Source organism: Melospiza melodia, chromosome Z (assembly GCF_035770615.1).
Source record: "Melospiza melodia melodia isolate bMelMel2 chromosome Z, bMelMel2.pri, whole genome shotgun sequence".
NCBI lineage: Eukaryota > Metazoa > Chordata > Aves > Passeriformes > Passerellidae > Melospiza > Melospiza melodia.
In genome coordinates, this window is record NC_086226.1 from 69,350,667 (window position 1) to 69,375,868 (window position 25,202).

A 25,202-nucleotide genomic window follows, 5' to 3' on the forward strand; every position below is an offset into this window, starting at 1 on the left:
CAGTTCTTCTACCTGTAATCTGTCTTGTTGCATACCAGAATATAAGTAGTATGCTATTGCTTAAACTACTATTTTTTATTAAAACTAGTACAAATTATTCTATAGATTAATTCAGATAACCATCTGAAATGGAAGGAATTAATATGTACACTAGTAAGAGAACAGAACCACAAACACATTTAATTGGTAGCTACAAAATTTTACATAACCCTCTTTTGAAGTATGCATTCTTTAACTACATTTTGTAAAATCAAATCACAGGTCAAATGTTACTTCAATGAAGAAACTGAGAACATTTCAAACTAGTCAAACTGGCACAGACTTTTAGGGTTAATGATTTGTGATGTGAAACAATGCATGAATTAAATAAGATTATGGGGAAGAAAAGATGTGTCAGAAGTCTGAAGATATGGCCTAGAAGTGACTGAACACATAACAGAATTTGGACACCGTAGTTTAATTTTGTACCTGCAGAAAGATAGCAGTGCATTCATCTACTGTCAGCACAACATATCGATCTGCACTTCCAAAGAGCCTTAAGGAGTAACTGCTGCTTCTTTCAACAAAGGTAATGCTGTACCTGAAAAAGGAAAATTATTTAATTAAAACTCAGACAAGTAAAATAATACTATTTTTCTTAAAGGAAATGGAAAACAGACACCCCTTAATACAGTTTTTTAATTATATAGTCTTGATCTTTCTCAAATGCTCAGTTCACTTTAAGATATGTTCACATTTGAATAAAACGTATCAATGTAGCAGTAATTAAATTATATTGCTAACTGCATTGAGTATGACCTTGACATCCAGGCTTTGAGTTTACAAAAAAATATAGTGGTAACAGAAACTAAGATATATACTTAGAAACTTTTTCTGACTTTACATACTGCATTTCTTTTCCTCCTTTCATGATTGTGCAGCATAAAGCAGCACAATCATGAAAGGAGGAAAACTGCCTGATTGCCATTGGTATGATCCTAAAATTTCTGAGTGACTTAAAACTGCCAGCAGTAAAGGTTCCTGTTGTGTTTTACTAGGAAACGCAAGAAACCTAAACCTGAATCTGCCAGTGTGTCCTCTAGAAACTTGTATGGACAGTGTATTCAGATATTTTAAAAAAGTAAACTCTTCCCTTTTTTGAAATTGTACAGCTCTTTGCTCACCTATTTAACTCCCTCACCAGTGCTAAAAGAAGCTAGTGAAAAAGTAATAAAACATTGTTCCCTATGGCCAGGCTGAACAGAGAACTTGAACAAGTCAGAGTAAAAGCATATCAGATTATGTGTTCGAATTTTAAATGTCAGACATATATTTTTTCTCCCTACTGAATTGTAATTAGAAACAGACCAAAAATGGCTCCACAGCTGACTCAAGGATATACCCAGGATTAACACTGGCATGTCTGTGCCACAATATGATGAAATCAACTATCTGTATCTCTGTTACTATATTTGAGCTGCTCTACTCCCTATTTCTTTGTTTCAGTGTTTTTTGTTTCTTTCAGTCTTTCTTTTCTTTTTTTTTAACTTCCCCCTCATGAGATATAAGGTAGCTTTACCAAGTATTTATTACTGTGAGAGCAAAATTCAAGTAAATTTTGTCAAAGAAATAGTAAAGAAGCACAATGATTTACAACCCTAGCAGTATTCATACAGGTTATAGAGTACTAAAAATTAAGCGAATAGTGGACTTGAATTTTATGAATAAATTAGCTTTTGTTTTAAACTTAGCCTCTCCTAAACACTGTGATGCACCAGAAAATAAGATGTTTTACTATTGTTCAGTTTGAGTATTTAGCATAGCTTCAGTGGATAAAAACAACAACAACAAAAAGCAATTTTATGAAGAATTAAATACAAAATCTTCCAAGGACCAAGAAGCACTAAAGAAAAGTTTGTGAACATCATGATTTTCAGAGAAAAATAGACAATTAAAAAAGTTGTTCTGATTTAAAAATACCAGCTACAATTTAAAAATTTGTACAATTCCATTCTGGTTGGCATGTGTGTGAATCTCTAGTACTTAGTTATCAACTTCAACAGAAAAAACTATATTCTTGTCTCTTAAAGAGCTAATAGTGTAATTGCAGAAATGTATGTGATAGCCAAGTAGACGACTAATACATGATAGAGTAGAACAAAATACGTGTGCTGAAAATCTGAAGATAAATAGCCCACAGAAGCCCTTCTTTTCACTCACTTGGATTCAAAAAGTTGAAGAATATCTGGCATATTGAGAAGACCTTCGGTTGTCAGAAATACATATGGAATCTGTACTTCCAGAAGAAAGGAACCACCATGATTCCCTGAAACATTTTGTATAAGTAAGATAATAGTTTAATAAGCAAAAAACTATAGATACATCAAATGGACATTCAAAAATGCATCTTTTATTAATCTCCAATAAAATACTTCCACTCCATCCTTTCCCCCCCCCCCAAATGAAACTCCCTTGAATCTTTTTGAAATTATGCTGAAATTCAGATTCTTTTTAGATCTGCAGAATTCCCTTAGAATGAGGAAGGGTGGATACAGTTTGCAGAACTGTAAACAACTTATGAACTTGGCACAAGTCTCTTATAAACCCACATGTACTCCTACATCCTGGCCAAAACTAGGCTGACACTCAAATAAAAACACCTTCTTGCTGCATAGATAACCTAGCTCTGTCTGTTGAGCTTTAGCCCTCAACGTTTTACTCATTCTCTTCCACAGGCATGAGAATGTAGCATTTTATGGAACAGAAAATGTTTTCTTTTCATATGTCAGTCTAACTGTTTATTACAATTCTGGAGAACACTTACCCATTTGTCTTGTTTCAGGGAAGGTGGTTTTAAAAGTCATGTAAGTAACATTCAGATTTTTGCACAGATTTTTCCAGCCAGAATTTTCAGAATAATCATACTCCATTACTAGTGAGAAGTGTGTCCAAGGGAAGTCAGCTCCAATTTGCTGATTATGTACAATAATGCAGGAATATCTACTAAGACTTAAAAAACCCCCCAAAAATATGAATAAAAATAAATGTAGGTAGAAATACCCTCAACAAAATAAACAAGAACAAAATAAACTCAGTTTTACTTTGACAATTCCAACTGCTAAAGTCTATTTACAAAAATATATTTACCATTCCCGGCTAAGGTTCCAACTCCTTTAAAAGTTAATTTAAAAATCAAAAGCTGTACTCTTCCTCCAACAATTATCTGCCTAAAATATTATATATTTCAGAATGTCATAATTTGTAATTTCTTCTGTTATGCCTTTTCACCATCTTTTTCTATAACAAGCAAACATCATGTTTCTCTACACATTTCTCTTTTTCTAAACAGGCAAAACAACATATAAAGAATATGCAATTGTTTGTTCCTAAAGTTCCTCTAGGCCTCACTAAGCATTTTTCTAGAGTGGACAAAATTCTCAACTCTAAAAATGAAGCTATAGGTGAAAACTACAGCTATCAAACTAATACTACCATGAAAACTTTACTCCAGACTGGAAAGACTCATGAAAAGGAACTAAAGTAACTGAAGTTTCACTGACCTTAGTCTAGACTAAATAATTTTTTTTCAAGAATATAGAATTTAACTTACTTGCTTATGATCTCTTTGCAACTTAAAGGGCTTCCTTTTTTCTCAGAATTCAAATCCACAGCTTTCAAACCTGTTTAAAAAATAAAATTAAACAGATGATGAAATAAATAAGCCTCTGTGACTATGAATCAACACACAACAGTAAGTAGCAAATGTGGAAAACCACAGGTTATTAAAATTTTAAGTCTTACATAGTCTATCTTGCTTAAGTCCTCTACAATTTCTGCATTGTATTGTTGGATGTAATGATTTAGAAACTTCCTTCTCAGAAACCAAGGAAAAAGTAATGCAAACAAGTTTAATGTCTCAGAAACTCACAACCCTATTACCTTAAAATGAAAAATTAAAGGGTAATACAAAAGGAAGCACATTTGCCCCTTTATAAATTAAATTTCTTTACACTTTTTGTACATTTGAAATTTTAACTGGAAGATGTATCTAAGAAGTAATGTTGGTTCTACACAAGTGCCTTTTTTCAAAAGCGTAGTTGGATAGACCTGTGTTTGCAAACAAGTCTTAAGATCTTAAAACAAATAAAGCTCTTTTCATTAAATATTATTATTAGTAAAAGCGTTGCGAACATGCCTCCTCCCTTTCAAAACATTCTAAAAGACAGACTTTCTTCTTTCAAGAGCACGGGAAATCTAACTTTATTTTTAAAGGCAAAAGAACAGCACAATACACAACACTTGATAAGGTTCAAGCAAATAGGATTTATGAAAATGGATTTTAAAAAATCAATTTAAAAGGACTCAGTGACTTGTCCTAAACATAACTATAGGCTCAATTTATAATTTTCCTAAAATGTGTTTGTTTTACCATCTGAATTTGCAGTGTTGAACAAGCTTGTACTTGTGAAATCACTCACAGGTAAAAAGTTGAAATTATGAAAATGTTGCTTGTATCAGTAGGGAGGTGGAATATTGGAAACAGTATATTTTTACTTTGAGCTTTATAGATTGATACAGCTTATGCTGACATATTAGCAAACAAGATCAGCAACATATAGTTAAAGGAAATTTGATTTATACCTGAATACTCATTCAAGGCTTTATGCTGGGGAGCTTAGTTAAGACTTCTAAAATCTAACTGCTCTGAACATGCTTGCAAGGAAGAAAGCTTGTGACTAATGATCAGCTAAAAAAAATGAGACAATGTGATCAAGATAACAGATACAAATATAATTAGACAATGGGCTGTCCACAGCTCCTTCATGTTCTGTTAAAAAAAATCTTTGACTTGGCAGATAAATTATCACTTTCTTGAAATAGAAGGCATTAGACCAGAACTCTTAAATGGGAGAAAACAAAATTAAAAGATAAAAGGCTGATAGAAGAGTTATGAAATATTAAACACTGAGAAAAATATGTAGAAAGGGTCCTGATGAGAAGGGAGAAACACCTGCACCAAGCATCTACACAGGAATGCAGCGATCTACAGAAAAACAGCCACTTTTTATTTCAAAAATACACATAAAATAATAATTCACCTTCTATCCTAGATAATGGGTGAATGAAGGCATCTTTTTCTCTTTCAGAGTCCAGCCTTGTAATGATTAGTATCTGTATGAAGACAATTAAAAGAAACTCAAGTAAGGTAAGTTTTTTTTCTTTAAGCCTGCATACATCTTTCCTTCTCCTCTGCACAGAAAACACAAGATTAAATAAACAGATGGCAAACCCAGAAACTGTGGAGTTTTCCACAATAACAATCAAAGAATATTTCAAGTTGGAAGGGACCCATAAGGATAGAGTCCAAAACCCTGCTTCTCACAGGACTACCTAAAACCAAACCATATGACTATATCCAAGAGCTTCTTGAACTTAGATAGGCTTAGTGCTTTAACCACTTATACAGAAGTCTGTTCCAGGGAAGACCACACTCTAAGTGAGGAATATTTTGCCTAATGTGCCTGAATTTCTTCTGACACTACTTCATTCCAGTTGCTTGTGTCCTATTACTGGTCACCCGAGAGAGGAGATATGCACCTTCCCCTCTGCTGTTTTGCTTGAGAAGGAGTAGGCTGTGATGGGGTCACCACACAAGGAACAACAAAAGTCACCTCAGCTGCCCCTCCTCTTGCCCGTGAGGCCTTCTACCATCTTGGTTCCTTTCCTCTGGACAGACAAAACAGACAAGTTTGATATCCTCCTTATATTGTGGCACCCAGAACTGCCCCAAGCACTCGAGGTGAGGCTGCCCCAGTGCAGAGCAGAGCAGGACAATCCCTTCTGTTTCTGGGCTGTGATGCTGTGCCTGATGCACCCCAGGACATGGGGGCCCTCCTGGCTGCCAGGGCACTGCTGACTCAACTTGCCATTGACCCAGACTTCTAGTCTCTTCCCACTGTGCTCCAGTCTCTTTCCCAATTTGTATGTACAACATGATTGCCTGTCGCAGACATCTTTTCATTAAAATCCTTTCATTAGGACTTCTCCTGCTGAAGCTGAGAAGTTTCAGCAACAAAGTGTAAACAATGGTTATCTGCTGCTGTGGAATGCAGCAGGTGGATCCGTGATTGGTCTCCCATGGATGTTTGGATTTACTGACCACTGGCAGAGCTGTTCTCACTTTCTGCCGGGACACAGAAATTTGTTATTCATTCTTTTCTATTCTTAGCTTAGCTAGCTTCTGAGAACTTTCCTCCTATACCTTTTAGTATAGTTATAATGTAATATCTATCATAAAATAATAAATCAAGCCTTCTGATCATAGAGTCAACATTCTTGTCTCTCTCTCATCCTGAAAACCCCTGTGACCACGGTCACAATTGCCCCATCCCAGGTGGAAAATTTGGCACATAGTCTCCATATATTTCATAGAGCTGGTGAGTACTCAGCTGTCTAGTTTAACTTTTCTGTAAGGCCTTTCTACCCTCAAGAGAATCCATTTAGTCCATTTCCTCCTAATTTAGTATCATCAGTAAAATCACTTAATGTACTTTTAATTCCTGTGTCCAGACAATTTATAAAAACATTTAAGAACACTGTCTCTAAAACTGAGTCCTGGGGAATGTCACTGGCCATGAGCCTGATGTAATTCCATTCACTGTAATTCTTTGAGCTCAACCCATCTGTCAACTGCTCACCCAATCCAGTATTATGCCTAGCTCTGTGATGAACAGTTCATCTAGGATACTGTGAGAGACATTGGCTGAAGTTAAAAACTACACTCACTGGCTTCCCTTGGTCAACTAGATGGGTCACCTTGTCATAAGTGGGAAAAGAAAGCAAATTTAGTTGGTTAAGTGGCACTTTTCTCTTGTGACCCTGTGCTGGTGATGGCCAATGACTGCATTGTTTCTCAAGCATTTTTCAGTAACTCCCAGAATAAACTTTTCTATAATTTTAACAGGCACTGAAGTGGGACAGACAAGTCTGTAATTACCAGAGACTTCCTTCCTTCCCTTGAAAATTGAAACAATATTTAGCATCTTTCAATCAGCTGGAATCTCTCCAGATTCCCAAGACATTTGAAAAATAATGGAAAGAGTTCCCATAATGACATTTTTGAGCTCCTTTGAGCTCCTTTGAGTACCCGGGGATGAACCTCACTGGGCTCTATACATCTGTGCACATCCAGATGGAGCAGCAAGTCTCAAGTAAGTTCAGGAGTGGCTGGGAGTTCAACATTATCCTTAGTCACAGTCTTCTAACACTGGGCTCTGGGGATTGAAGACAGAGGCAAAAGAAGGCACTGAATGTCTCTGCTTTGTCTACATCCCAATATTGAGGTGACCAACTCTGTTGAGAGTTGATGATGTTGTCTCTGTTCTTATTTTGCTCTTGACTTATTTAAAAAGCCCTTTTTGTCACTCTTCACAGTGTTGGCCAGCTTGAATTTCAACTGAGCTTTGGCCATATAAATTTTCTCCCTGCAGGAGTGGACAGTCCCCTTTAAAGTCACCAGCTCATAAGGGACATCCCAAGTCCATACACATTCCTTTTCCACCTAAATTCTAGAAAATCCCTGCTCAGGCAGGCCAGGCTTCTGCCTTGCTTGCTTGGCTTTTGATTTGACTTGCTCCTGAACTCAAAGAGAATGCTAGTTATAGACACTATCTAAAGATACCCCATTATGACTATTGTACTATACAGATCTGTCACATTAGAAAAATCATCCTCATGGAGACAGAACTTAATCTGAAGATATTAGAATTCAGCCTGCAAGGTACTTATGTAACTGGATGTATTGCTGAACTGGTTAGAAACATCTTCCAATATGTAGATGGAGTCTCAAAAGTGTTTCTGCCAGAGATCTGGAACTCATTGAATATTGCTGAACACAAAAATGTTGAAAAGAATTAGAATCTACCAAACTGACACAGTCTTAAAAAGAATCCCCATCAGAGAAAGTGTTTACCTCGTCCATCATTTTAACTGATACAAACTAAACACATGCTACACTAAGTGTATAAAGAAGAATATGTACCTAAATACATCACCATACTTTCTGACAGGATGCTCTCTGAACTTTTTTGCCATTGTACAGATACTTTTCATGTTGTACACAAGATATAGATTTTAAAGAAGGCACATAACATTGTCCGACTCTTAAGATTTACAGTCATAAGATAATGGTACATGTAAATATTAAAAGCATTTTAGATCTTGTCAGAAAAGGACTTCTGGTCAGACAGACAGAGGCAGATTTCAATTTCCATAAGCAGATGCACAGAAGAGCCACTCAACCATCCACTGGCATCTTTATAAGCAGTTTTGGACAACTGCATTTAAAAATGTAGACCTGCTTTTCCACACACAATTCAACAACAGACTCATTATATGTTCATGTGAGCCAGATGAAATTTTTAGTCATTTTCTATCTAATCATTAGTACAAAAGATAATGAAACAAAGAGCAAAACTCTTTTTTTCTAAACCAGCAGTAACTTTTTCCTTACAAAGGAAATGTCCCATTACAATCCTGCATCAATAACAACTTTGGCTAATAAAAGGATAATGAAACTATCCTATTTTACACCATATTAATGGATATTGATGTGATATGATAGAACAGTAAATGGTTCAAGGAATACAACTTTTACTTCTTTTGAACTGGAATACTCCTTCTACCTAGTCTGGCTCATTAAAACCTGTCTCTAAATGTTAGGAAACAGGAAACAATTAGTAATTGTGAATAAAATCATAGATGGCATTATATTGCATGCATATCTCTGTATGACTAAGTCAAGCAAACAAATCAAAACTCAGGAGTTATAGCTAAAAAGCTTAAAAAATCATGTTTAGTGGAGTTCAGAAGAAAAGCCAAATTGCCACTGAGCTGACTTCAAAATGACATCAAGTTCTCATACACCTCCTAATACAACATAATCCTAGTATCACAAAGCAAAATGTGCTGCTCTTAAGATGACAAAAAGGATGCAAAATCATCTTAGTGTGTCTGTTGAAGGACAGACAACAAGACAATCAGCATCATTTTATTTTTGTTGCTTCATTTTATTTTTAAATTCAAAAAGGGTGTTATATTGTTCTTCTCAGCAAAATTTAATCAAAAGATATTCAGAGCTCCAAGTGCAACTCGTAAACACAACAAGAATAAATCCTCAGGAAGTGAAGTATGGAAATAAGCTAAAATGAACTTAAAGACCTTTTTTGGCTGTGTTTAGGATCATAAATTCTATTCCAAACAGTTAGAACACTTTAAACACTATGCATTTCATCCTGTTTCTTAATGTGATTAATTTTCTGTAAAGAAATTATAAATATTCTGCAAAGGAAGGTGGTATTTGGCACTGTGTCATATCACCCAAAATATTCACACATCCAGGAGAGAGAATCTTTGGGTAATTTGAATATACTCCAAAACTCTCTCTTCCATGCCAAAGCTATCACTCACAGATATTTGCTTCTTGTATCATTCAAATGCCAGGAGATTGGCCAGATACACTGGTTAAGCAGAGGTTATCTGCGGATAACACCATCCACACACTCCTTGGCGTATGTGTGCTCCACATAGTGCCATGAAAGCACACAACCACGACTTGCACTACGACTCTGTCTATGCCAGATGAATGAGGCTTTCAACAAAAGACTATATTATAATTTTTAGTAACTGATGTAACTGATACAATAAACTTATCAGGAAAACAAAACCACCTGCAACAAGATAAAGTGCTGGCAATGCTAAAACTCTTTTGCATGTTATTTCAGGCATGGAACAAAAGGAGCTTTGATCAAACAAAAACTTGTACTGCTGTGACAGAGTTCTAAAAAATTATTTAGCCTTATTTAATAGATACCATGAAGTAATTATTAGACTTTTTTCATAAATGAACCTTTGTTCAAACACCATCTTGCAATTAGTCATGTAATCTGGAACAATTTTGTTTGTTAAGAGAAATTGGTTACTTTGTTAACCTTAACACTGTGTTTCTCTCCACAACTTTTCATCCAATTTAACATTTCACACTGAAGTGCTGTTATTTTGGGATGAGTTTCATGCTTTTTCTGGCTGCTGTACTGTACAATCTTCAGCTGCCTCCAGATATTATTCAAACAGGATTCTAAAATGTTTTTGTAGATATCCTTTGCCTTGGACAAATAACCTGTTAATAAAGCAACAAAAGAAGTAAATGGAGTGACAAAAGATAAATGTCAAGCATTGTGTTCAATCTGCACACCAATTTAAAATCTATGTGAAGGTATCTTGCACAAAAACAGATGAAATGTTAATGGCTCCCCAACATGGAAGGAGAATATGACCACTGGTACATAAATGATGTTTATAAAACTGCTGTACTTTATGTAGTATCTGCTATGTAACTCCAGATAGAATTATATAAGATTGCATCCTAAAGCTGCAGATGCTAGCAGCAACACTCCTATACTTAACTACTTAACTAATCTGTATTGTTTACACTGAGTAACAACAGTATTTCTATGACTGTTGTCTAAAGCTTGTTTGTCCTGTGTGTGTACCACTCTCCATATTATCACAACTACTCTCAACTCTGAATGGTGCCTTCTATGTATAAATGGTGAACAATGCTGGGGTTATCTGAAAATGCATAAAGAAAAAATACACCCAATATAACTACATGATGAATCACACAGCACAAAAACAACAGTGAACACTACAAGGCCTACTTAGTATCTCACTCAATTTTCTAATTTTTTTCAGATCTTTTTTACTTGTACAATTTCCTATGTGAGCTGTTCCTCAGGTTTGGAAACATAGGTGCTTTTGCAACTCTGAAATATCATCTAGGAGTGCTTCTGCTATATAAAGGGTAGAGGAAGAACTGCTCATTTTTCTTCCTCCCATCCTTCTATATTGTTTATAGTAATGATTGAAAAGAATTGTACTTAGGCTTCTACTTACATATTCATTCTGTATTCTTCTTCCTATTCTTTTATTGCTAGAAATATTTAAGGAAATACAAAGTATTTCCCCCTACAGTTCAGTTCATGGCAGATGTTTTACATTTTACATCAATATTAAGGAAACACCTTCCATCAAGGGATAGTTCAGACTGAAGGTAGATACTCTGAAGCAACTTTATCTCCTATAAAGACAGAAGGAGTCTGACTTTCCTAGGGCATTCATAAACACTCACTTCAACATCTTGTAGACCTATCATGATAGAGATATTTGAAAATTCAAAGCACACCTATAGGAATTTGACAAGCTCAGCATTATCATTTCAGGCATTAAACTGGGTTACAATGGATTGCCATATTCCAAATTTGAATAAGACCAAAAAAGCTCAAAAAAAAAAGCTTCTACATAAGTCCAGTGTTGGAAGATCAAACCTGTTTCCTTCTGACACACTAGATAATATTTAAGATTTTGCTTTAAATGCTCTCAGATTTAAATAGCTCGCTTCCATGAAGCCTAACAATATTTTATGTGGAATGTGTTCCACATTCACAAAAGATAGATGGTAAACAGAAAAGGACTTGATTTTTGCATGTTCCTCAGTTTCCACATAGAGATTCCAATGAAAATTCGTCATTCTGAGATACAAGACATATTATGTATGTGAAACCTGTTAACAAATGGAATAACAAACAGCACTCTAGTAGTCATGAACTGAGCATATGCCCTGATGGTAAAGAGTCAGAGCTAAAAACATGAGGGATTGTCTGCAGAATGCACACAAAGCTTTGGGTTTCTAGGTATCATTATTCAGGACTGAAAACATACCTAGAGCTGTATCCAAGCCACATGTTAGTAGCAGATCTCGAACTGTCACCAGCAGGTGTACCAGAGCAGCATGTCTGAACAGCAGGATCTCCTTCTCATCTATTTTACCTTTACAAATAGAAGACAGAGGTGTGGTCTACAAAAGATGTCAGAACCCACATTTTATATGTCTATATATGTAGTCAATATATATTGACTACAATATGCAATATTGAAGTTAATAAATGTAATGTTGAACAATGAGACATTTTTGAAATAAAAGAGGAAATCAGTTGTTGTAACTCTATAAGATAAACTGTTAAAATATTTACCATTAATTTATAAAACATCTTGACCTTGTCTCACCAATTAAGTCTGAATTAGTTGCAAAGAAGAACAGATGTTTTAAAGACATACCTTGTTTAAAATTATCACATATCACTTTCTCTTGTTGTTTCAAGAAAAACCTTGTATGATCAAATTTAACACTGTCAAAGCTCCAAGTAACAGAAGCAAGTACACCCAGGTGTGTCAAATCTTTCAGTACAGGAATAGCTGCTTCTTCCAAGAGGCAGTATGCCTGGCATTGGCTTTCTGGATAACACAATGAACAAAACATAATAATGAAGTTTGGTTTCACATACCACTACTGGACATGAATATTAAAAAGACCCAGCAAAGCATTAACAACTTTATCTTGTTCAGGCAAGCTGCAACATTAATGGAAAGAAGTTAACTTGCCACAGGCTCTCCTGAGTGTATCAATCAGCTCATCCTCACAGCAGGTAATCACATTGCATTTGATAACATGATGAAACTCCATGAGGAGAAGCTAGAATTTTTTACTCCTGTGACCCACACTAAGATTGTTCTACTATTCAGTTGTTCTACAGCAGCCTGTTTCTACATCACAGTCATTTTTGAAATGCTGATTTTTGTTTTGACCGCAGAAATGCTTTAATTTCCCTCTCCTGTTGCATTAAAGGAATTTTGCTTCAAAATTAAAAAAAAAATAATTCAAAAATAAGCTTAAAGATATGATTCCCATCTCAGATGTGAACAGACGAAAAGACCACTCTACTCTTTCACTGGTTCTGTGAAAGAAAATTCTATTAAGCACATGGCTCAAATGAATGCATTTCTCAGAAAACCAAACTAATCTCTGCTAGGCCTACAACTTCCTAGGGCTGGTTATATATATAGCTTGGATAAATACTTTCTAGGTTCTCCTCTAACATTTCTACCACATGAAAAAAGCATTGTCAGTTATGTTCTTTGATACAATGCCTCATACAACAACCAGAGTTCAAGGGGTAAGGCCCAGTAATATCTGAGATAAATCTATTGCTGATCTCTACTGTGCTAAAGACCTTTCCTATCAAAACGACTACTGATCTCTTCCATCCCCATTTCCCATTTACTTAGACAAAAATGTGCAAATTAATAAATGGAAAGTACTAAATGGTATTAAGAGATTTCATGTCCGCTAATTTTGATCAGACATTACTCTAAGTCTCACTTACTTTTTTTTCCATGCATGCAATTGGCTTTGGTCTTAAGATGGAGCTCCATAGCCTCCTCTCATCTCTGTGCCAAATAAATATCTTTCTACTTATATTACTTCCAGCCACAAAGAGAAGAGACTAAGTCTAATAATTTCTGTATTTGTCTGAGCACTACTATTTTATATGAAATTCTACTACAAAACTATATAGAACCATAGAATAAGTAAGATCATTGAGCTCAACTGCTAACCCAGAATCACCATGTTCACCACTAACCCATGTCCTCAGGTGCCACATACTCAGGTTTTTTTAACACTGCCAGGGCTGGTGAGTCTACCACTACCTCAGGAAGCCAGTTCCAACGCCTGACTACCTTTCCAATGACGAAGTTTTCCCCCATTTCCAATCTAAACCTCATCTGGTGCAGCTTGATGCCATTTCCTCTGTCCTGTCACTTATTACCTGGGAGAAGGTAAAACAGTTCTAAAAACAGTGTATACCTGATGGCTGAATATTGATAGTGATACTGTCTTTATTCTCTTGGGTTTTTTCCTCTGTTTTTACAGTCTCACAAAAAGAATTGTCCTCTTTGAGAATACTGATATGCTGATCTTCAGGCTGTACCACTAAATAATGAAACCACAAGTGAATATTTAGCTAATCACAAAACCAGCTCAATAAATAAGAAAACTGCTCTATAAATTACTCTACATGCAAAAAAAATTTCAAATGAAGTTGTTTTTGTGAAACATACATTTTCCTTTTATTAATTCTTTATTGTTTTCCTGCACTTATACAGTACAAAAATCCACAAGATGCAAAAACAGGTTAGGTCCTCTCAGCCTTCACAGCCCAAGAAGTTAAGCATTATCAGATTGCTCTTCCTAAGAGCAGAAATACAGACCTGGGAAAGTTAAGGAGCTGGTACTACTGGTCTATAATATAGTTCCATAGGAAACCTCATATGCCTTTATATGGAGAAAAAACTTGCATGACAGAAAATATGCTGCTGACCATAAGGAGCTCCAAGTATGAAAAGTACATCAGTGAGTGTGAGTAGAAAAGTTTAGATACTTTAAACCATGGGGAAAGAACACAGAAGTTGCAAATGGAAAAAAAAAAGATAAAAAGAATTGCATATTGAAAATAATTTTTCTCCTTTCATCTAGCTATCTTCTGCAACTTGTTAATATTTCTAAGTAGCCTTCCTTCTTCTTGATACATACAGACGCATGAGCTTCAACTTCTGGCCACAAAGCCTCTTCTCTTTATTTCTGATTATTTTTCTGTGAGAGCAGTTCTTATTGAATAAGAATATTCTTAAATATTATTGACTTTTCTACTTAAGAAGGCCACTTCCCTCAGCAAATAAACTAATAATGCAGAGACAGAAGGCAAAGAAAAACTGAATTTTTATTCTAGTTAACTTAGATAATTTGCCTTATTTTGAAAAGATGTCTGGGGTTCAAAACTGGATCACTGAGTTGTTTCTACTATTTCCCTCCTGCGTATTTTCTAAACATTACACAAAATGATATCTTTAAAAAAATAATTAAAACAACAAAGAGGCCTTACAGGCACATCTGGCCTTTCTACTTTCCAGTTAGAGTTAGAATGATCCTTGATAAAAACTTTTCTTTATTGCAAAAGGATGCTATATTTTATATAATTTCTACATCGATGTGGCTCATCACAGTCCCCTGTATTTTAACGGCTTCTCTATATGTCAGGCGTAACTGATCCGCACACTGTGGACTACCTGTACACATATCCTAATCTGCACTGAATCTTCTTAAACCCTCCCAAGCCTACTCGAGAAGGCGACAGCTTGTCTTTCAATACGCTTGGATTCCTCGTTAGCCGATGCAGTGCTGGTCAGGGTCCACTAGACGGCAGCATAAAACTTCAGGTACCTCGGTCTCTTACTTCTAAAATTTGGATTATTGCTTTCTGACGCCATGAAAAGTTTTATGCATCTTCGACAGAGTCAGAAACACATGAATTTTACAAAAAAAAATTACTCCCAAAAGATTACATAAGCTTGCAATTAAACAAACATTCCAACTCTACAGGAAGTATTGCTGAGGCTTTTATGTAACAACTGTTTGGTTTTGGTTTTTTTTTAATACTAGGACATTTAACCAAAACACAGATAAAAGTCATTATAAAAATTCTCTCATACAAGTCCAAAAAGTTTATAAAAAATTTTTGTACATATAATTACATTCTGAAAAGTGAATTTGGAGGTATGCCACTGTTACCTGCCACTTTATGCCACAGAGAATTCTTTTACAAACCAAATAAGAAAGTTCTTCTACTTTTTTTTACCTCTCTGCTATTTTGCACTCCTTCAATGCTGAGCACATAATATGATATTCTTTTCCAAGTACTGTCATCAACAAGAACAGGCTACCAACAATTTTCTGTTTTCCCTAATATCTGTTCTGGTGCATTGTTTGATGAATTGATGGGGTTTGCACCAACATCAATAGCTCCAATAAACAATTCCTGTTCATTTCCTAGGCTACAGAAGTGAGTACTGATATTTGCCATCTGACAACTACAATGAATTTGAGGATTACTTCTTCTCCAAGTGGCCAGGAGATCCAATTTAGAACATATGGATGGAAGAGATCTCCAGAATTAAGTACCATTTACAGTTACTTTGTCAGAAAAGGAATAAACTCAAATGTGTATTTTATGAAATATCACTTTCAACAAAAAAAATAGCACCCCCGCCCCCAGCTCATCCTAAGTAAACCAACCAACCAACCAACCAAAATCCTCTAATACATCTAAGGGAAAACAACAAAAGGTAAGATAGTTAGCTAAAAATTCAGTTACATTTAAGACCACAAAAATGTTGCCAATTTACTTCAAATAATTGACTAGGATGAACTAGCATCTGTTGTAACTGGTGAAATGGAGAAGAATTTAATCTGGAAAAAATGGCAGATTAAACTGGTTCACATACCTTTTTCAGGCCTATCTACATAATATTTGTCCTCTCTTTGGGTGACTGTATATTTAGATCTCATCATAATGAAGTTGTTCAGATCAGAATCATCGTTGGCCCATTTAGAAGCAAGTGCAAGACATGCAGGCTTTCCACTACAGGATGATTTGTCTAGTTTAGAAGACACATCTTTACAGCTGTCTGATTCAGATGGTTTGGGGGTTTTCTTTTCTTGGTTTAAGAAGCAAATTGCCTCTTCTGTCTTAATCTTGCTTATGCTTCCTCCAGTAAGCTCTGCCACAGATGTATTTGTACTGTGAATTTTGGCAGGTGACGGAACACTCACAACAAAGTTCTGCCTTTGAATCTGCAGTGACAAGTCAGGATTAACTACTTTCTCTGATGAATGTCTCTCAGCACAAAGCAGCTCTTGGTTTGTCACACAATTCTTCTCCTCAAGCCATCCTAAAAAATACAATTTAATTTATGTGCTGCAACACAGATTCTTTTCTTTTCTTTCTCCTCATTGGAATTAAGGACTTTGGGTGATTTAAAGACAAGGTATTTTTACAAACTTCTTTGCGCCTTCTCAGATCACTAGGATCCCTTTTCAGATAACTTGCACTGACTAGTTCTAAGTAAAAATGCACAGTATTAAGATACAGAAGGCAAGGCTATTGTTTGAAGTTTTCACCATCTACATGGAATTTATTGATGTTAGATTTCTAGAAAGTGAGATGAAATATATTTCATTAGGAAGAAAAATTGTCAATTTTTGTTTCCTAGAGAGAAAAAAATAGAATGCAAACAGTTCCCTCTGAAGACATGCTTTACTAGAACTACGACTTTTTTGCACTGTGGCTGCACATCCATCTGAAATACAGTAGCTAAACAATTAAAGAATGTAAAAATCTGTTAATTGGAATCTGTTCCTGCATGAGCAGTATCTAGATGTTTCACAATATATCATGTTACTGTCAATCCTTGGAGTTCTACAACCACAGCTGGTGCCTTGCAGTCTAGCCATAGTTATACAACAAAATCTGAATAACTTTTTGCTTTTTCTGTTGAAGTTTGATTACAAGTATGCAAAAATGTCCATGAAAAATTCTGAAGTGATGAGCTGTTCAAATTTGAAATAGTCTGCATAAAATAACTCCTCTACAGCCTCACAAAATAAGGAATTTTCACTCTAACATACTCCCCCCACTGACCTTGTACAGGTAGGACTATGTGAATATCTGCTTTATTAAAATATTTCAAAGCAAAACTACTACTACTTAAGAAATTATCCTGAATGAAACTATTTTATTAAAAAATGACTGGTGGAGGGTATTCTTCATCTGCACAGTAACAGAAAAATGACTTTGTGTAGCTCAACACTTTTCTTCCTCCAATTTCTTCTAAGTTAGTGAAAGTACACCTTAAATGCAGTAGTGCCCTTCTTTCATTTTAATGTAAAACATTTTGTTCTTAAGAATAAGAAAAAATTAATTTCCTTTGTTCTTGGAGATCTGTAACTCCCTGCATGATTCTCTGTTTAAGTACCAATCTTTGCCTTTCCATCACTTATTTTAAAAAAGAAGATACTTACTTTCTAATTGATATGTTGTAAATTGTGTGAATGTTTCTACTTCTGTTGGAAGTAGACTGTTTGCATTACTTCCATCCATATTGAATTGTTCCAAAATTTCTACAGCTGCTGGATTTAAAACTCTATGAAGCCACCAGCCCTCCTCTAGTGAGCCAAGCATTGGTGCTTCAACCTCAAGTAGCAGCTTTTTCTGCAGCTCTCTCAGTGAATGATGCTGATGTGCAAGGTTAACAGCTGGATGCTCTACAAAAGAACCAGAAATTAACACATAATATCAATAAACCAGAAAGATGAAAACAGAATGTCCTTTTTGAAATGAACGCTCCCAAGTACTCCTGGCCTATTACATGTATCTGTTATTCATACTTCCATTTGTAACTCTGTGTCCATCAATAAGAGCAAAGTGGTTAACACTATCAGAGGAAGTGTGCTTTTCTGAGTTCTGTGAGTAGAAGGGGTGAGGGTTTCAATTTTTTTTTCAAATCTAATAATGTGTAGCTGCATTACTAAAGTTACAAATTATCTTGTTAATTATCTACGGGTTATTGTCATGGTTACAAAGACTTATCATATCCTTAGCTCAAAAAAAATTAACTGAAACAGTAATGAGCATACCATACATTATTTTCAACTATAAATCAAAGTACAAATGAATTGGACAACAAAAAAAGTCAATATACAGAACTTAATCCTGAGACTTGTAAAATGAAAGCAAATAAAGTGAAATGAAAGAATAGTAGTAATATATATTCTGGCACTTTCATGAATAGCCTGCAGCTTGTTTTGGTTTTGTGTACTCTGCTTCTCTTCTACTCTTGTGAAGTTACAATATTATTTTCCATTAACGGTACTATTGTATTGGTTGCTACATATTTTGAAACATTATTTATAGGAAAATACCACACAGGAATGAGTTAAACAGATTACCAAATTTCAACTATAAGTTATTTCATATAATAGTAGTGAACACTGTCATAAAAAAATAAAACTCTTGCTTAATTCAAATTATTGCCATAGAAGGATACATGGTATATCAACTTCTGTGTTGCCATACTCTAACTTCTTGTAAGTACTAAAATAATCACAAAACTTCACAGGGTTACAGTAACTGAATAAACTTCAATTGCTCAAATATGTGCTCTGTAATTTAACATTATATTTTCTGCAATATTTCTGCATGTACATGGAACTTATAAACATCAGTTAGAAATTGATCATCAATTAGAATCCTTACCGACAAGCAAAAGAGAGCTCATATTATCCCGATACTTCTCTGATTGCCATACCAAAGATTCTAAGAATTCCCTAGAGGGCTCTGCAATCAAAATACTATGAAGAACATAAAAAAATGTGCATGTATGAAATTTAGCAGCATTATCTGTTGAATTTTGATTTATATAGATATACTTTTAAAGATATATATACTTGGTCTTTAAATTTTCAGTTCATTCATTCATTCACTCGTTCCTGAATTTTTTTTTCCTATCCATATGGAGGATGATAGGAAAGAGTAAGTGGAGGAGCCATCAAGGTTGGGTCATGAAGTAAAGCAGCACTGAGTGAAAACACTGTCTAGACTGTGGCTCCCATCCCAAAGGGATATCAAAATTCTTCCTGCATGTGTTAGAAAGATAGCAAGGCAAGAAACGCTAGTCTCAAATAAGATGAGAAGGCAAAGAGGGAGCAATCCTAACCCTATATTGGCATGGAAAGGCCTGAAATCTATTGTTGGAGGGTATCCCTGAAACAGACAATACTTTCTTACTATATCTCTTCTGGACATTTTGCAGGTGATCCTTGTGCAACATATGTGCTTGCCATAAGCATAAATACATGCATATGCCCACTTGCTAAATACTTTAAATATTTACTGTTGCCTACTGCAAAAACAAGACCGGATTTTCAGGCTATAAAATCCTCCCAGAGAAAGAGGACTATGGAAGCAACTTCCTTTCCTTTTTCAGATGCCTCTAGAAAACCACACATATGGACTGTGCATTCCATCACTCTTTCGCACAAAATAAAATATATTTGCAGCTCAAAGAATGTAAGTAAGTACCAATTCATAAATACAGTGAAGTTATTTTTTCATTAATTTTGAGGATTCATGACAGAATTTGTCACTACCAAGGTTTCATTACCTGTTACCAGAGAGAGAAATAGGTTCTTCTTGAAGTCCTCTGCACAGAAAATTAACCCATGATCTTTGTTGTCTGCATGGAGGAGTTAAAGGCACTTCCATTTCATCTTTCAAATATGGAATATATTCAGCTGGAAATTGCATAAATCCCCAGCCAAAACAAAAATAAAAATCAAAATCACAAAGCTACTTGTGAATGAAATATACATGCTTATGAATCTTACACAAGTGAAGTTCTGGATTAAAACAGACAATATTTTCATGGGACAATTCAGTAAGCTATATGCCCCACACATATAATTTCCAGAAGTTTGGGGAAACAATTGTAGATCACATTCCTTGATGTAGTTCTGGGTACATATGCTTCACAGATAAGATTATTTTTATAATTAAATCACCAGGTATCACAGCTGAGATTTTGATATTTATCCATAAATGAAGTTAATTAAGAGTGAGAGACACTATAGGCAATATTGTGGTTGCTGTAAGAAAAGCCTCAGGAACTTCAGAACCAGTTAGGATTTTAAAGAAAAAAAATACTCTTTCAAGCAGAATTAGTTCTCATTGAAATTTCTAGGGAGATCACTGAAATTAATTACAACACCAGATTTTGTTTTTGGATGTTTCTTTTTTTAAAAGGAGTATACAAAAAACCTGCCACGTTAAAAGTCTTCTACAAGTAATTTTGAACATTCTTTATTTCTTCCTCCCTATTATATTAAATGTGGATATATTAATGATTACTGGGTTTTATTCAAGTCTTATTACAAATTTGCAACTTCATTGATTTTGGTGGTTCACATGATTGCCCTGGTATTAGTCTCTATGGCATTCTACTAACCCAAAAGTAGAAACCACAAAAACCACAGTCGTTCCATGTTCTGTGAAAACTAAAAATTGTGAATAAATCAGCACCTCCACAAGGAAAAACACTTATAATGAATTCCCTGTTCCTTCCACCAGGCAGCAAGTAGATGCAATCATCATACCCACATTGCCTGGACAATTAGCACAAAGAAGCCTATGAATCAGTCACCTGTCCAGCTGCTCACAGCTTCTCCTTGAAGGACCTAACAAGCTGATTGTTAGGCAGGAAGGGTAAGGGACAGTGATAGAAAGCCAGAGGACACAAACTATCAGAAAAACGGGGAAAAAAAGTAAGAAATTAAAGTGGGTACAAAATAAAACAACACACTTCCAGTCAGTATAACTTCTTTTCCACTTAGAACAAAAAAGGTTCAATGAACTCATGCTGTGAACTTCAGCTCACAAACCAGTTTTTGTGAGGAGCAACAATTTTAGGACTTTACTTTGAACAGGACAGAAGCTGGTCTCAGGACAGCAAAAATACCTGCTGTATCTAAAAAGAACTATTCTTTCTCTTTGAGCAATACTATTAATATTTGTTCTTGTCTAGTTATTTATGCCTTTGAGACTGGAATTCTTCATCAGCTACATTAGTTAAACTCTGCCTACACCCAGAGTAACATTCCCTTCTCAGAACATTGCTGACTCAGAGAACTATCTTATGTCTCAATGCCTTTTCTAAACAAACTCAGTGACTACAGAAAGAATGTTCAGTCTTATGACTGCTTCTTCACTGAATTTATGCAAACATATTTCACTTCTGGTAACTCAAAAAGAGCAAAATTAATTAGAAGGAGAAGACTGCTTGATAGCAGAAGTTTCTGTATTGGGTGTTAGGTTTCAGCTGAGATACCTGACAGTCTTCTAGTTACCTATGCTTGCACACATTTGTAGGTCTCTAGCCTACAGACCTGAGTCCATTCTGAAAAAAAAAAAAAGAAAAAAGAGAGAGAGAGAGAGAGAGATGGAAGCTGATTGTGGCCTAACAATAGAATTCTGCCTGAATCAACACCAGACCTAAGAGAGCAACTGGTAATAAAGACTAACGCAGCCACTTTCTTTAAAAGACAATTCAAGATGGCTTGACCACTCATCTACTGCAGAAGAATGAACAATACCCTAAAGAAGATCACAGTCTATTTTTTAGTACTACATACAGCACAAGAGTCTGATCTACTGCACTTAAGCTCCTCCTGCTTGTAAGCTTTAGAAGTAAAGAGCAGTCAAGAGAGCTGACTACACACAGATTACAGTTTATCATGCTAGACAATAATCCCCAGATGTAAAATAAGCTTAACTTTATCTTGGTGGAACTTGCTGTGTTTGCATTGAGCTTTTATATCAGACACTTTGAATGATATGATTGTTCCAACCAAAATTCCACTACAATATAGTATCTAAAGCATGGTACTATTAGTACTATTAGTCTGCAGGGGACAACTATCAGCTAAATTTAAAACTTGTTGAAACTAAGACAATAAGAAAAGTTTTGGTCTGGAGAAAACTCAACATTTCTTGAGTATTTTAATAACTTCTGTATGGAAAACTATCAAGTAAACAAGCACTGATGGATAATACTGCTACTGTCCACTGCAACAATGGATAGATCTTTTCATAGAAAGGATATACATAAGGATGAGATGTACATGTATCATCATGCTCAGATCACATTTATTTGTAAATGTTACTCTTTGTGCAGGCTCTTCTACATTAAACGAAAGGTGAAAAATGTCACCAGCACAGACATTTTCCTGCCTCGCTTAGTCAGCCAGAATTTAGCTGTGAATCTAGTAGGGCTGGCAAAGACTGTACATTATTTTGAAAGGTTACACCTGGAACCCAAAAAAACTTTAACTAAGGTTGGATGACTAGGTTGAGCAGTGAGACACCAAAGCTGCTCAGCACTGGTCAATGGTGTAAACAGCATGACTTGGGTTTTCAACATAATAAAGGTGGACATACGGAGTGTATTTCCTGATTCCAGTGCAGGAGGAGAAAGGATCCAATGCATATTAACACATACTTAACAGGTGGAGTTATTTTCTGTAGAAAACAGCTCTGGCTTAATTTCCCAATCACACACAATTACTGAACCATTTGCAAAACAGGGTATCTGCGCAGGAGTTTTCAGTCTCTAGAATTTATAAACACAGCACTGCTACCTGAATTGTTTCTCCACCACCCTCTTTTGAAAGCATTTATATCAGACTTCAACAAACTTTAAACTCTGCTCTTTGACTCCACAATTTTAATCAATCTGCCTTAACTTTCATCTCCCCTCTCTTGGTAGATGAGTTGCTAGATATAAAAAGATCTAAAAATCTAATAAAGTGCAAAAGTTATAGACATTGCTTACAGCCAAATGCAACACGAATGAATTGTAAGGTTGCTTGTGTTTAGACTATAAAGCTCTACAAAGGAGCATCTCACTTCTACCTCCTTATGGTGTGTGGGTACAAAAGAATAGATTACACAAAGTGAATCTTCTTACCTGTGTGGTACATGTTCTCCCTAAAATAGAATATTAGAGAAACTACTTAAAGAATTCATCTTAAATATTACCCCTTGATTTATACAGATCTTCCTACCTGACTCACAGAATTCCAACATACTTGTGCTAATACTGGAGCAAACCTCTTGTGGAATGGCACAGAACTTGGAAATTTCTATTTTGCATGTAATTTCTGCTTTGAGATCTGAAAACAGATTTTAAAAGGAGCCATAAATGAACCATTTATTAATTTTTCCAGTCAGACCTTTCAGTCTTTTTATTGAAACTCCATGATAAATTGTTATGAAAAATTAATCACGCTTGGTAGCCCCAGATGCTTTAACTGATTAAAGCAGTGCTCAGTCTTGTCCCTTAAGTGACAAAAAAATCCCCTCCCCCAATACTGTACAGTCACTATCTGAATTATCCCAAGATCTTATGACTACAATGATTTCCAGAACAACTAATAGCCTAAATATAAGTTACTAGGAGTATGTGTATGTAGATTCTTTTGCTACCAAAAAAGGACTAAAACAAAACCACCCACAATAGGTTGACTTTTATGTATGGAATCCTCAAATCTCTGCAATCTCAGCTTGAAACATGACACATACTAAATATATCGGGGAATGCACATGAAACTGTTTTAATGAAATATCCACTTTTAAAAGTATTGTTTCTGTCTTCAGTAAGAGACTGGTTTACTTCAAACTGCTGTTCTATGAGACACAGAATTCAACACACATCCTCCATCTTTAGAAGCATTAAGCCACCTCCTTTGAGCTGCTTCCTGTCCACCAAAAACGTGGAAAATTATTTATTTTGACTTTAAAAAAGCCCAACCCTCAGGCAATGCCTTTTTCTTTTAACTAAACAAAACACTGTCATACAAATCAATCCATTAGTCAACAACTGTCATCAAAGTTATATTTATCAGTAGTCTGAAAGCATTCAGTAATTTTTCGAAAATTCCTTTCAAGAAACTATTACTGCCATTGAGAATATTCCTGTTATCCACGGAAATATTTAACCATTTTCCCCCAGAAATCTGCTTTTGTGTTTGCAATTACAATGCAACAAAAGCATTTTTTATGGTATGACTGTTCTGCATATAATCTTCTTAGGGATGTCTCTGAAAGTAAACTTGAAAACATATTAGAGAGCACAGCACCAAATTATTATAGCTATATTAATTATATATCTATATCTATAACTATATCTATATCTATATCTATACCTATAGCTATAGCTATATAAAATCACAGCTCATATTACTTTTGTGTTCAAGATGACAACACAGCCCTGGACTGAGTCAAATGGCAAGTCGTTTACTACCCCTAAAGGAGACCTGTCTAATACCAGAAATTTGGGTGTAACACAGGTCCTAGTTCATCAACAGAACCTCTCATCTGATAAACTGTGAAGTAATTTTTAAGTGAACTCAATATAAAAGAGCTTGACTGTGCTAAATGTGTTCAAATGAAAGGAAAATCAGGTCAAGCACTTAAAAAAACCAACCCTCACCTTCTCTGATCACTTGTTTGCAAAGGTCTTCATCATCTACAGTGACTGGAGCTAAATTTAACACCTCATTTAGTTCCAAGTACGATGGAACTGCCACAGATCTGCCACTCTTAGGTTTGCTCAATTCTAAATCAACAGGCAACAGGAAATACTGAAAAAATATTAATCACAACAGAATGGTCAGTAAATTTCCTTTCATATGACTGTACAGTCAAAGCTTCTTAAAATCTTCAAATTACTTTTATCCTAAACCAATTTAAGAGCTCTTAGGAGAGAAATCATTTGACATTTACATGAAGCTTTGCTCAATACAGAGTAAAATACAATGTTACACAACTTCAGATTGACTCAGTGGAGCACAAAAATTGTGCCTTAATTTACAGTTCCCA

General features: G+C 35.3%; 1 protein-coding gene across 1 annotated transcript in view; it reads right to left on the minus strand.

Moving 5' to 3' along the window:
- SHOC1 (shortage in chiasmata 1) overlaps nt 1–25,202 on the minus strand; it is a 44,008-nt gene that overhangs the window by 9,167 nt on the left and 9,639 nt on the right. The window contains exons 7-21 of the mRNA XM_063179900.1: nt 24,814–24,964; nt 23,387–23,494; nt 19,933–20,062; nt 19,026–19,120; nt 17,792–18,034; nt 16,216–16,662; nt 13,742–13,867; nt 12,154–12,330; nt 11,758–11,865; nt 9,969–10,156; nt 5,079–5,151; nt 3,590–3,659; nt 2,804–2,988; nt 2,200–2,305; nt 469–580 (exon numbers count right to left, since the gene is read on the minus strand). Of these exons, the coding sequence (XP_063035970.1) occupies nt 469–580; nt 2,200–2,305; nt 2,804–2,988; nt 3,590–3,659; nt 5,079–5,151; nt 9,969–10,156; nt 11,758–11,865; nt 12,154–12,330; nt 13,742–13,867; nt 16,216–16,662; nt 17,792–18,034; nt 19,026–19,120; nt 19,933–20,062; nt 23,387–23,494; nt 24,814–24,964 (2,319 nt within the window). The remainder of the gene's footprint in view (nt 1–468; nt 581–2,199; nt 2,306–2,803; nt 2,989–3,589; nt 3,660–5,078; nt 5,152–9,968; nt 10,157–11,757; nt 11,866–12,153; nt 12,331–13,741; nt 13,868–16,215; nt 16,663–17,791; nt 18,035–19,025; nt 19,121–19,932; nt 20,063–23,386; nt 23,495–24,813; nt 24,965–25,202) is intronic.